Source organism: Xiphias gladius, chromosome 21 (assembly GCF_016859285.1).
Source record: "Xiphias gladius isolate SHS-SW01 ecotype Sanya breed wild chromosome 21, ASM1685928v1, whole genome shotgun sequence".
Classification (NCBI taxonomy): domain Eukaryota; kingdom Metazoa; phylum Chordata; class Actinopteri; order Istiophoriformes; family Xiphiidae; genus Xiphias; species Xiphias gladius.
This window is the reverse complement of record NC_053420.1, coordinates 16581120-16594379: the sequence shown is the minus strand read 5'-3', so window position 1 is coordinate 16594379 and position 13260 is coordinate 16581120. Positions and strand designations below refer to the sequence as shown.

The 13260-nt window shown below is 37.9% G+C and overlaps 1 protein-coding gene and 1 long non-coding RNA gene across 4 annotated transcripts; both read left to right on the top strand.

Annotated features, from left to right (window-relative positions):
• The first annotated feature begins 4 nt into the window (after positions 1–4).
• LOC120806995 lies at positions 5–2666 on the top strand. 2 transcript variants are annotated; one of them, XR_005709771.1, is made up of 4 exons: positions 5–163; positions 372–457; positions 602–620; positions 2296–2666. It is a non-coding gene; the product is annotated as an uncharacterized LOC120806995 (long non-coding RNA). The 2 variants fall into 2 exon arrangements; XR_005709770.1 differs by having other exon boundaries at positions 377–457; positions 2296–2665.
• A 597-nt stretch (positions 2667–3263) lies between these two features.
• On the top strand, positions 3264–11612 carry LOC120783151. Of its 2 annotated transcripts, XM_040115911.1 has the most exons (6): positions 3264–3341; positions 3714–3740; positions 3951–4247; positions 9186–9301; positions 10014–10054; positions 10150–11612. In XM_040115911.1, the coding sequence occupies exons 1-6, from the start codon at positions 3308–3310 to the stop codon at positions 10205–10207; spliced, it is 573 nt and encodes a 190-aa protein (XP_039971845.1). In that variant the 5' UTR covers positions 3264–3307; the 3' UTR covers positions 10208–11612. The 2 variants fall into 2 exon arrangements, with proteins under 2 accessions (XP_039971845.1, XP_039971846.1); XM_040115912.1 differs by lacking the exon at positions 3951–4247.
• Positions 11613–13260: the final 1648 nt, after the last annotated feature.

Genomic DNA, 13260 nt, shown 5'->3' with positions numbered 1-13260 from the left:
AAATGTCTGGGGAACTTGAGAACACACGCTGGGACCAGGAAAAGAGGGAGTATCTGAGGCTGAAGAGGGAGCAGGTGCTAAAATGACACATACAATGCAGACACCTATGAAGATCACAGCTGCTAAATGCTTAATGAGCCGTCCACAGTCTTATGACAAATGCGTAGGTATTTAAATACATATATACATGCATATTTATTCCTGTTTCAAAAGGCTTTTGTGTCTGACTTTAGGTCTGACTGCAGTCCCAGTGCTTTCACTCCTGTACCTCCTGCAACACCAGTGTCACACAAGATGTTTAGATATGATTTTTTATATCTTTTATGTCTTGATTCATGTCTTAATGTGCGAGGTCTCCCTCCTCAAAAAAGGACAGATGAGAACTTCGGTAGGAGACGGTAGGAGGGAAGCAAACAGATGAAGGGCGGTCCAGCCACGTACTAGGTTTTTTGCAATAGTAAGATGACAATATAACAGTAGTTTTTATTAGTAAAGCTTTAAATAGTGACTAACATATCCAGTATCCCCATTTCACTATGCATTATTGCAGATTCACAATTTCAGTTATTATTTCATGATTATTATTTTTTGCACTTTCTAGGGAAATGTCTTCTACTGAGGTAAGTTTTTTTTTTTTCAAACATTTACATTCATAGTATGAAAGAAAGAGAGCTTGTTCACTTGCAGTCAGAGAACAATATGTAAGAGACACAGAGAGACTAAGTGTTTGAGCATTTATTGCTAATCGTTGTTTAGGTAGTTTTGAAGTAACTTTCAAAGTCTCAGAGCAGCAGTGATGGTTCAGATCAGAAAATAATCCCCCAGCACATTAAACTCACAAATTATGGCATTCAGAGTTCAGAAGTGGCAGTAAACACACATGAAGAATATAGTAAATCCTAGTAAAGACAACAAATCCAAAATGCAAGTGAGAGAGCTGCAGCAGTGAGTGGTGGTGACATTACAGTATCAGTAGATGGATAGTGAGAACTGCACAGGGCCACCCTGTGCACTTGTTACTGGATGTTACTAGTAAGGTGATAGCTAATGCTATGTTGTATTGATGAACCACTGAAGCATGAATAGAATGTAGTCAATCAACTGATGCAAACATAACTTGAGTGATCCATCTGTCTAAATACCATTTTCTATTCCATATTTTCTCATGTAGACTTATCATCCATATTACAGAGAGATGTTGGAGTAGAGTATAAAATTCTAGAAATTACAATCTTTGTCAGTATGTCCTTTGTATTTTGCTTTCATCTGAAGTAAAAATTTCCTCTCTCTCTCTATACATATATATATGTGTGTGTGTATATGTATATGTGTATATATATAGAGAGCATACTAACGTACTGTTCAGTATTTTTCAACTTGAAGCATTTTGCAGCACTTTGGCCTGTGTTGTACAAGCAGTTCACTTAATTGAAGGTATTTGAGTCATTTCATATCCTCCTGTGCAAAATGTGAAAATATCTCTGAAGCTGTATATTCTAAAATGCATATTGTCAGCTGTGAGAAATTCACCAGTAAGTCAGATAAGAAACAGTTGGATCAGAGAAAATAATATGATACTATGATAAAAGAAGATCACAAGTATTCTGTCTTCTGTTTGATTGCAGAAAATTTCAAAGTGACAGACTTGCATTATATCCTAGAAAACAACATCATCCAATAGGCCATTTATGGACAGCAGAGACCTTGTTTGTTTTTAATTTCCTGTGCTTAAATATAGGCTACACCTTACTTGAAATACTGTACTTGTTGCTTATACTGATTTGATATTTCATTGTACAATAAAAGAGGAATGAACAACACTTTAAATAAAACAAAATGATGGATATTCATTTACTTTTCATATCAAAAGGGAAAGGGAACAGGCCAAGGATTGTGGCATTTTACTGAATGGATACATGTAAAACTATCATATGTTACATTCACACGAGTGGTTAACCCTCCATAACAAGCCCAGCTAAATGACATGAGGGCCCTGGTGCAGTGGTAGATGGGCAACTATAAAGGACACTGGAAAAATTGAATACTGATCAGCCACTCAGTGGTGCAAGTGCTGCTAAAATGCTTTAAAAAAGCCAGTTTAAACAGGAACAACATGCCATTACAGGTCCAATGGTGAAAATGTGTACAATCTCAAATGTTAAAAAAAAAAAAAGTTATTGTTGAATGAAAAAAATATAAAATTAAACTTTTATGTCTTGATAAATGCATATTGCTGGCAAACATTTACACCTAACTGAGGGCAGTTAATTCATGTCTGTTTCTCTCTTTTCATAGAGTGACAACAGCTGCATCAACCCCGAGAGATACAGTGTACAGCGCCTTTTGAAATCCAAGTGCCGCTTGTCTTGATCTTTTCACTTTGCTTTCTGACATACAAATAAGCTTAAATTGTTGCCCAAAGAGAAGACTTTGTAGAATGGTCTGATGGGTTTATTGAACTTTATGAAATTGATAGAAACAGGAGAGAAAATAATATACATCATGTGTTGTGATGATTTAAATAATAAAAACATTTTACACAGCTATTGAAAAAAGTCTCACAAAAAATGTTGTACCAAAGTGCTTTACACAAGAGGAGTGATTTACACTTGTGCTTTATATGTACTCAATAAAATGTACATATACAGAACAAACAGTAACAACCGACTACAAAAAATATTTAACAATAACATGATGAATAGAGGAAGCTATCACAGAGACTAAATCAATTATGACTGGAAAGGAAATGATGTGTTTTAAAAAAACTAAAAAAATATTAATACAGGTAATGTGACATTTTTCCAACTACAGGGAAGAGCACACAGTTTGTGCAGCATAATCTGGGGATATGTAGTAAAATGGTCAAATGGTCAGGACAACAATGGGAAATAACTGCATGTGTAGGTAGAGCGCATAAAAAAACCATGAACATGCAAAGGGTGTGTGTGTGCAAGTGTGAATGGTTTTAAAGAAATAACTGGACTCTATAGACAGGTATGTTAAAGGCTAAAACGGAGCTGCTGTTTATCTGGGAAAACAACAACAAATCAACAGAAATGATGTGCAAACTGCCATCTTTCTTCAGAGATTTGCCTCTAGTGTGGTAGATTTGAGCTAAATAAAACACGTACTAGGTACTTTAAACAAGATGTGAAGTGTGTGTGTGTGTTTGTGTGATTCACTTCTGATGCTTGTTGTGGTTTTCTTCATCTGCAAAATGAAACGTATGTATTTCAACGTCCGTGTAGTCTGACACGCAGGTATCTTCTTTGGATGATACTGGAGAGTCTCAGTATTCAGCTTCATCATGGCTGGATGCTTGTTGTTTGTCATCCTCATGTGTGAGTTAAACCTCCTATACATTTTGTAATTATCAATGTGGGCTATTGCAAACAAGGGCAGGTTCCCATTTGTAAACAGTATGTAATGTCATCCATTATGTATCAGCATGCTAAACCACACAACACTTAAATTTGATCTTTTTTAATGGTTGGAGATTTTATGTTATGTGTGCACTGCCTGTGTTGTTTCTCTGTGCTGTTTATTTGTCAGTTTATGGTGGAAGTTTATTGTGGAATCTTGATCTTGATCTTGACTCCTATGTCTGATTGACAGAATTGACCTTTAGATGGAGTTTGAATCTTTCTACATTTTGTTCAAGTTATAAATGATTTATGTCTGTTTACATTGTTAACATATTGTATTTCCCATAGGTTCCTTGCATGAGATGCCGGTTCAAGGTCAGAGTCCGATCTATTATGTTTCATGTCATCACTGTACGGGAGGTTTATTGTAGTCTGTTATTAATTTGACTATTTTATACACATGGTTTGGTCCTACAGTATATTTTTCTTTACTTCCTCTATTTTAAAACATAATTTCTCATTAGAAATATTAAGACATCAACACTACTATTAAGTATTTGATATGACAAATACCTGAATTTTCAGGACATCCTCCACCTACACTGACAGTGAATCCACCAGTGATCACAGAGACAGACTCAGTCACACTGATCTGTCAGGCTCCATCAGCGGTTTCTGTGTATCAGTGTTATTTCTACGTCGTGGTGCGAGAAACTACGAAAGGCTTCTCCTGTCTACAGACACTGACAGGGACTGAGCTGCTGTTTTTGGCACATCAGAGTTCACCTGCCGAGGTTCAAGTGACATGTTTTTACACTGTAAAGCTTGGAGATGTAAATTCTCCATCTCAATACAGTGACATGTACTCCATTACCATACATAGTGAGTGATTGCTCTTCCCCTGCTTTTGATATTTTATCAGATTGTGCTAGTGCAAAATACAGTGTAAGTCACACTCACCTAAGATGACATGGAATTATCATTGTGAATTCTTTTGTAGGTCCAACACCAGAGATGACTCTTCAACATTTTAATTTTTACCTTCTCTTCACTTGCTTACTGCCTGGTTCTGCTAATAATGATACAGGATGTAACCTGTGCTTTGGAGAAACAAGTCGTCCAGTCAAAAATACAACCATTCAGAAGAAAAGGACCAAAACTAAACAGCGGTTCTGCCAGTTTACTCTCACAGTAGATGATCTCCAGAGACATCTATGTTTCGGTAAACAAAAGGATGCGAGCTGTGATTACAGTCTGGGACATGACCACAGCTCTTTGTCTGCTCGTAGCAAAGGATACAGCTTGAGTGGTGAGTCAAAGAAGACATGGATACACATACCAGAATGACTTTGCTGTATGTAGAGACTAACCATTAAAGCCACTGAGGGGCTGCACTGACTGGCTTGTAAATGATGCATCAACCATGACACAGCATACTGCGAGTCTGGCGGGACAAGTGCAGTCCAAATATTTTTTTCTTCTGGCTTTACGTGATGTGTTTATTGCTCAGGGATCTTCAGTTGTTCACACAAGATTCCATTACAGCAGTCCGCAAATGTCTCCATACAGCCAACATTTTCACTGTTACCTTCCTGTAGCGTTTACCTGGCATGACGGTCAAAAACCACTTGCCCCTTTCTGTCTAGCGGCACCTGCCACCTGATTGAAAGTTCCTACCTATATCCTGTATGAACCACAGCGTCCATGAAAGGTGACATCCTGTGCAGAAACTGTGAACTACACTATATTGACGTTACTGTATGTGACACAGCACAACATTTCCTTTAAAATTAATGAATATTAAAGTGAATTGCTACTTAATTTCATGGCAATCCACCAAATATTTTAGTCTGGACCAACGTGGTGGGTCGATTGATCTACTGACACTGTCATCACTAGAGTAAATGTTCTTTGGTTATTGGTCTGGAACTGTTGTGCTTATTTGATTTAAAAAATGAAATAGCAGAAATGTTAATTCAGTTGTACACACATAAAACTGGCAGGTGCAAATCCATCTCCCTTTCCTTTAGATATTGTGGAAATAGAACCGCCCATGGACTGCACTAAATCAGCATTCACTATGACCACAGGTAGGACATGTTATACAACTTAAAAGCAATTCAGACCACCACCGGAATATCATCAGAATATCACATATGCAAAACGTTTTTCAAATTTATTGTGCATTTATTCACTAGGTCTGACTGTTGGCAGCACTCGTGCTTCAACTCCTGTAACTCCTACAAAAGGTAACAAAATTACACACATTGTGTGAGGTTTTTTCCGAGGATTGTGACTATTTTGAAGTGTATTTTTCTTTATTCACTAGTTTTGACCACCAAGGAACATTTTATCTCTGCTGCCATAACAGCAGTGAAACCAGCATCAGGAAAAAACATCACTAAGTTTCTCAGTGACTAACAGACATTTTTAAAAGCTGCTTTTCGGGGCATTTTTTGCTTTTATTAGATAGTGACAGAGGAAAGATGAAAGGAAATGATGAGGCAATTTAGATAATATTGAAATATGTCTTTTTAATATTTATTTGATATTCATTTTTGTCTTCATGAAACAGTTACTGCTAATCTCAGCACTACAATTAGTGTGACCTCTGCTTACAAAACTCTGAATATGACATCAGGGGACAGTATTACAGGTGAGACACTTTTTTGTGCATCATAAATGGCAAGACGCTTTGCTGTGAATGTTTTTAATTTTTCTATTTTTTAAAATTACAGTAGGTCAGACACTTCATAAGGTCAGCGGTAAGGCCTGCCTCTTTCCAGTAACCCTACTAAACCCAACATCAAGCAAAAAGCCTGTAATTACTTACACTTACTGCATATTTTTAATATGAAAGATTTCATGCAATTCATTTTAGTAGTATTTCTCTTCTCTAGGCAATTTGACATATTTTGTTGAAAATTAGTTTGAGCTACACAGACGTGCTTAATTAATAACTATGATGCTTAAGATGTCCTTAACCTGAATTCAATGATTAATCATGTTCACAACTTCATTTGCTGATTGATTTTATATCAGTTGCAAAGCAGTACCAGGTTTCTGAGCCTTTGATATTTGGTGTGCCATGCACTGGAAGAAATATTGTAGGTACACACAGTCTTCCTGCTTTTGTGTTAGAAGTTCAACTGACACTTGTTTTTGGCCTCCAAAACAGAAACGATCTTATGGACGTTGCTAGTAGTTGTGACTGGTTGTGGAGTAACTGGGGGTGTCATCTCACTGGCACTGGCACTGGCACTTCTTTTCACCAAAAGAAGAAGTGGTGAGAACCATGTAAATTTGTGTCCCATAAAGCTTGAATGTACATTTTTATACGCGTGTATACTTTTCAAGTATATCACTGAAGTTTAGAATTTCATTAAAACCATCTAAAACAACCCCCATCAACAGAAATCAAATCTGGCTTGGACTGCAGTAACCAGGAAATGTTATCTCTGTTAATGTATGAAGGAACTGACTTTTTACAGGAAATGGTTATACAGTTGGATTTGGTGCAAAAGGCTCTGCTGTTTGAGGGATCTCTCAAAGAATCCAAGCACTTTTCGGCTTGTCGCTTTATAATGCCCGACAAACAGCTGATGCCAATCAGCCAATAAAAGCAGGGTGAAGTGCTCTACCTTAATACTTCCTTCTCTCTCTCTCTTTTTTTTCATTTTTAAGAAAAATGCTTACCTCACAAGAGGTAAGAAATCATTTTTATTTTACTTTTTAAGAAAGAAGCTTAGTGACTAGGTTTCTTCTATCACCAGGTAGCTGCCCAGTGCATTTTGTCCTGTTATTTAGCCACTCAACAGACCCACTGGAACAGTTGTAGCTTAAGTGCCTTGACTAAGGGCAGCAGGACAGTAGTTGTTGAATAAGTGAAGACTGCTCATAATGACGATACACTGTTTGTTAAAACTTCTTTTCCTTTATTTGTGTACAGGACACAAGCCAGCATCACTGGTAATGTACAGAAATCAGTGGTCAGGAAACATCACTCTGTTATTAATTCATACATATACATTTACTGAGCACTTTATTAGGAACACCTGTACACCTGCTTATTCATGCAATTATCCAATCAACCAATCTTGTGGCAGTAGTGCGATGCATAAAGTCATGCAGATGCAAGTCAGGAGCTTCAGTTAATGTTCACGTCAAACATCAGAATGGGGGAAAATGTGAACTCAGTGACTTTGACTGTGGCATGATTGTTGATGCCAGACGGGCTGATTTCAGTCTTTCTGAAACTGCTAATCTCCTGGGATTTTCATGCACAACAGTCACTAGAGTTTTTACTTAGAGTGCTGTGAAAAACAAAAAACATCCAGTGAGCCGCAGTTCTGTGGACGGAAACACCTTGTTGATGAGAGAGGTCAGAGGAGAATGACCAGACTGGTTGGAGCTGACAGAAAGACTACAGTAGCTCAGATGACCACTCTTTACAACTGTGGTGAGCAGAAAAACATCTCAGAAAGAACAACACGTCAAACGTGGTTGGGCTACAACAGCAGGAGACCACGTCAGGTTCCAGTCCTGTCACCCAAGAACAGAAATCTGAGGCTGCAGTGGGCACAGGTTCAACAAAACTGGACTATTGAAGACTGGAAAAACGTAGCCCGGTCTGATGAATCTGGATTTCTGCTGAGGCAGCAGATGGTAGGGTCAGAATTTGGTGTCAACAGCATGAGGCTGGTGGTGGTGGTGTAATGGTGTGGGGGATGTTTTCTTTACACACTTTGGGCCCCTTAATACCAGTAAGTCATGGTTTGAATGCCACAGCATATCTCACTATTGTTGCTGACCATGTGCATCCCTTTATGGCCACAATTTACCATCTCCTAATGGTTAGCACCAGCTTGATAAAGCACCAAGTCACAAAGAGAAAGTCGTCTCAAACTGGTTTCATGAACAGGACAGTGAGTTCAGTGTACTTCAGTGGCCACCCCAGTCACCAGATCTGAATCCAGTAGAACACCTTTGGGATGAGGTAGAACAGAAGACTAGCAGCATGAATGTGCAGCTGAAAAATCTGCAGAAATTATGTGATTCAATCATTTCAACAAGGAGCAGAATCTCAAAAGGAAAGTTTTCAACATCTAGTGGAATCCAGGTCACGAAGAACTGAGGCTATTTTGAGAGCAAAGGGAGGCCCTGCCAGTATTAGTGAGGTGCTCTTAATAAGGTGCTCAGTGAGTTTGCAGAATGTGTTGCATTTATATTTTGTCATTTAGTATATTGAGATGTGTTGTGCCTTGTCTTTGCCTTGTTGCACATGACGTTATATGCATGAGAAATCTTGACCATGGAGGACAGGTAATTAAAAACCCCTTTTCTGTTAGATAAAACCTTCACATCATCTAAAGCAATCAAACATTTGAATTGCAAGGCCACTCAAGGCAATGCTGTCTCTTAGAGATTACGTTAACATACAGTTAAACAGCGACTGTAAAATAGGTTTTGTGGGAAATGTAATTGTGACTTAAATATGTTTTCTATCAATATCATGAGGGTATGTTGTTAATTAACGTATTTGGCAAGTCGCTAATATGTTTTTACTGAAACGTATCAGGAAAATGTTCACAGACAGCCTATTTGTTTTCTGCCAAAATGGCTGATCTTGCAGTACAGTATCCACTCGACTGACTGCTTAAGTGACTACAACATTATTAATCTTTTTTACGATTATGTTTAGGCACTCGCAGCACTTGGTTATGCTAAGGGAAGGATTATGGTCTGTTTTAATACAGAGTGACTTCAGACACAAAGTGTTTATTAACGTGACCAAAACCATTATCTTTCTCTAACCTTAAGCAAAGTGCTTTCGTTGCCTAAACCTAACCACAGACAAGACTCTAGATGCAAGCCTCGGTCTCTTACGTGACAGTTGTGCACTTTGTACGTCCGCCAGCCACTTCAACCACTTCCTGGTGAGTCCACTGCTATTAATCCATATAGCACTGAACGTAATCCAGCCAGCGATTACGCTTCCTACAAAATGTATTTTCGGTTGCAGTTTAGTTGTATATAAATCTCTGGGAGACAGGGTTGCTCAAGGTGAATTAATGTTTAAAGTTATTCATGAATTCTTCTCACTTTCTTTCCCCTCTTACCTGTTATTTCAAGTCACCTGCTGGTAATGATGAAGCCAACAATGTGATCACTTCAGTGCCGGGTGCTGACGGTCCTATCGGTGAGCTGCTTTTCGCTTTCCACCTACCTTAAGGTTTATACTATAGTATGGCTAACATTGTTAATTTTATACGCTTTTATAGCTATGTAATTGAAAAAGCACCACAACAACATCATTTTAGTGTATTAACACTAGCACTTGTCCCAAAAGGGGGCAGTTGTTTCCCAAATATTTTTACTGGCTTGTGATACAGGTAGATATTTAATCACTGAGGACTTATTACAGATGTCTAAATTCAGAGTAACACAATGACTGTCAAATTCTCGACAAAGATCAGGTTGAGTATACTGTAGGCCTTTTTTAATTTCCATAAAGCCTACACATCTAACTTCTTTCTCTTTATTTTATACAGGTGCAATTTATACAGATACAGGTGCAATAAAATGCCAAATTTGACTGAAAACAATCATCTTAGTCTGTGGTTCTTTCTTACTGACTTTCTCTCTTAGGTTCTGAGAAACTTAATGGTCGGGATCCTCAAAATGAGAACGTAAGTGAGACACGATGGACAGTATTGAATATGCAATTTAGGTTTATAAACACTATATTTAAAGAGTTTTCACAATTGGTGTCTTTCTTTTCTAGTCTGACACACACCATGTGTACTCCACCATCTCTGAGGAGCCATCTGCATCAGCCCTGAAGGATTTGGTGTACAGCACCCTGCAAGCACATTGAAACCTGTATAGGGGAACAGAAAGCAGAATGCCTAGAGAACTGTTTTTAAACGATGTGTATTTTTTAACCTTGTCTTTTATATTGTATTTTATTATCTACTAGGGAGGTAAATTGACGTAGGTAATATTTTTGTTCTGATGTTGACCTGCAAGAAGCCTTTGATCAGGCAACCGTGGAGTCCTTTCCAAACTAAGGACAGTTGGCATGATTGATACAGTTCTTAGCTGTGTGGCTTTTTATCTGTCAGGAAGGGACCAGCAGGTTGATGTTGGGGAGTATCTTTCTGAGCCTATAGCTGTCACTTGTGGAGTGCCACAGGGCAACATCCAGGGCACCCTCCTCTTTTTAATTTAAGTTAATGACATGAAAACAGCAGCTTTTATATTTAGGTAAGTCCTAGTCTATCTTGTTTAAATTGATTAGGCTAAGGAATAACTCTGACCAGGATATTACAGTAAGATTGTTGTTAGTTTGTGGTATGAAGCCCTTTCTCAAACTTGGAAACACGAACTCCAAGAAGCCCAAAAGAAACTAGAGAGAATCATCCTCGGACGTAGTTCGAGGAGTCAGTTTGACAGTGTTTACTTTGACATGAGTATCCTGCTTATTCGGGAGATGACGTTTACATGGAACACAAAACATAGAAATCTGGTTACGCATATTCCTATATACATGATAATTACTAGTATCCTGGCAGTTACTGATTACTACATGCTATTTGCGCAGGTGCCTGTGATGTGTATAAACACAAACTGCAAATTTTGAAATCATTAATCTGACATTCCTGCAACTGCTAATTTTAAATAAATTTGACTGTGGTTATTGAGAAGCCACTTTGGCTTCTATCAGCCTTAACACGACACGTAGTATAGTGTTTACTTATATACTTAGCAACATTTCTTTAGTATTTTCCACCGTGACCTGACTTGTTTCACTGTATGTGTTGGGAAACCGGCCGCATGTAACCTGTTTGCTACAGAATTGAAAAGGTCAGCATTCTGATGCTTTCTCCCACCTAAATGACCAAGTACATTTAAGTCTTTCATTACAGAAAGATAAAAAAATTCTGTGTCTTCATTGCTCCAAAAGTGAGAGGCTTTCACTGCTGCTACTGTTTGTGTTTTTGTTATATCACTTGGCAGTATTCTGAAACCTCAATAAGATGTATATATACAAAATTGTACCGATTTCTTTTGATATCCACATATCCACAAAGTGTTTATTGCCAATGCAAAATGTTCATACTAAATCTATCTGCAAAATGTTATTTAGAAAAATGTTTCATTGGATATCCTAAAATATCTGTTGAAACTAAACCCTGAGTAATGTTTTTAAGGTTATGTTAAGGCAGCTCCAAGCACATAATTACTGAAAGCGAAAGATTGGGATTTTGGTTATATAAAAAAATAAAAAATACTTGTAGACAAAAATTACTTGACTTGAATAAACCTTTTCTGTCTGTCGTTCCCCAACCTTAACCAATAGTTTAGTATTTTAAACCAAACCAAATGTAGTAGCCTACTGAAAACACAAGCCGTGGTTTTCTGGTGTCAAAGCCCTGAGCTTTGAACACTCAATCATCCACCTGGATCTCCTCTCTATGAATTCTGTGGATGCAACATTTCCTGGACTGAAAACAAATGTTGCCAGTAAGTGTGAAACAGCCAGACCTTAAGTTTCCTGCAAGATGTATTCTGTAGGAGATCGAGTTGGAAGGCAAAAGTCAATTTTCTATCCAGACCTTTATGTTTTATTTGCCAGTATTTTTTTATGTCTAATTATTTGTAATTGAGTATATTTTGTTCAAAGTTTGGTCCGATAGACTTCTATAACTGTGCAGTATAGATAAACTTACACACTTACATCACAAATGCATGCCACAGAGGTTATCCATATAGCCCATGTTCACAGAGGGAGGACAGTGAGGTAATACACTTCAATATGGGATTTCATGGTTGTGAGACCAACCTCAAATACCTCTCTCAAAACGTCTATAATGGCCAATGATGCTGTGAGAGCAGAGGAAGCTGTACCTTCCCCTAGGGCTACAAAAGACAAAAATCTTTCTTTTTTCTCTCTCTTAACTGCACTTCACCCAGCCAAAAATAAGATGAGGGGCTGTGTTATATGTAATTTCCCTCCCTCAGAGAACCCTGGACATGGCATATGCTTTACCTGCAGTCTATTATAGTCAACACAGTTGTCACAGCATGTCCCAAGATGCCCCAGCGGACACCAGCAATAAAATGGTAGATGTCGTCAATAAAACTTAATGGATTAATGTGGAGAAGCCATGCTCGCAACAGAGCAGACATTCTCCACCAAAACACCTTTAAAGTTAGCGCGCTAACATATAACTGTTAGCAAGCTAAACAGGTGGAAAGAGCGATTTTGTTATGAGGCTAAACAAACATACTTTAGCTAGGCAAAATGGCTGCTTGTTAGCAAGCTAGCTCACGTCCTTTCCGACTGTTCAATAGCTAGCAAAGGTCTTTCAAGAGTCAGATGAAGCGAGATGAAGTGCAGGTAGACTGAGAAGAGACCGCGCAGCATGTAGATTAATTAATCAAATAGTAAAACATTGTTTGTATTTGAACCCAACTTCAAAAAAAAGAAAAAGTCCAAACTGAGTCTAAATAAAAGCTGTATCACTTTTAACACTTTGGAAATTAAAAGGGAGGTTAGTCACAACTGCATTGGGTAATTATGCATGACTTGCATTGAGAACGGGGTTGTGTATATAATCTCAGGAGTCTCAGATGCATGTAAATTTGTTCTGAAGTGCCTAAGATGAAAAATGAGAAAGTTATTGACAAGAAATGGACATAGTAGCTATAGGGCCCTATTATTTTTCTCCCAAAAAGGATACTGTGCATGCAATGCAAGAATAACCAGATGAAAATAAAGTTGTTTTTTTTAAATCTCAAGAAAAAAAGCTATGGACAAAAATCTGAAAAGCTCCCTTGGCCCATTTGCATGTCTTTGGTCCCCTAACTTCAGCAGAGCAACATATATCAT

What these genes read in the sequence shown, in the direction of transcription:
- LOC120783151 (XM_040115911.1), top strand. Translation starts at nt 3,308, where the DNA reads ATGGCTGGATGCTTGTTGTTTGTCATCCTCATGT. An exon ending in GTACTCCATTACCATACATA is followed by an intron (nt 4,248 to 9,185) that starts GTGAGTGATTGC and finishes TCTAACCTTAAG; the next exon opens with CAAAGTGCTTTCGTTGCCTA. An exon ending in GGGATCCTCAAAATGAGAAC is followed by an intron (nt 10,055 to 10,149) that starts GTAAGTGAGACA and finishes TTTCTTTTCTAG; the next exon opens with TCTGACACACACCATGTGTA.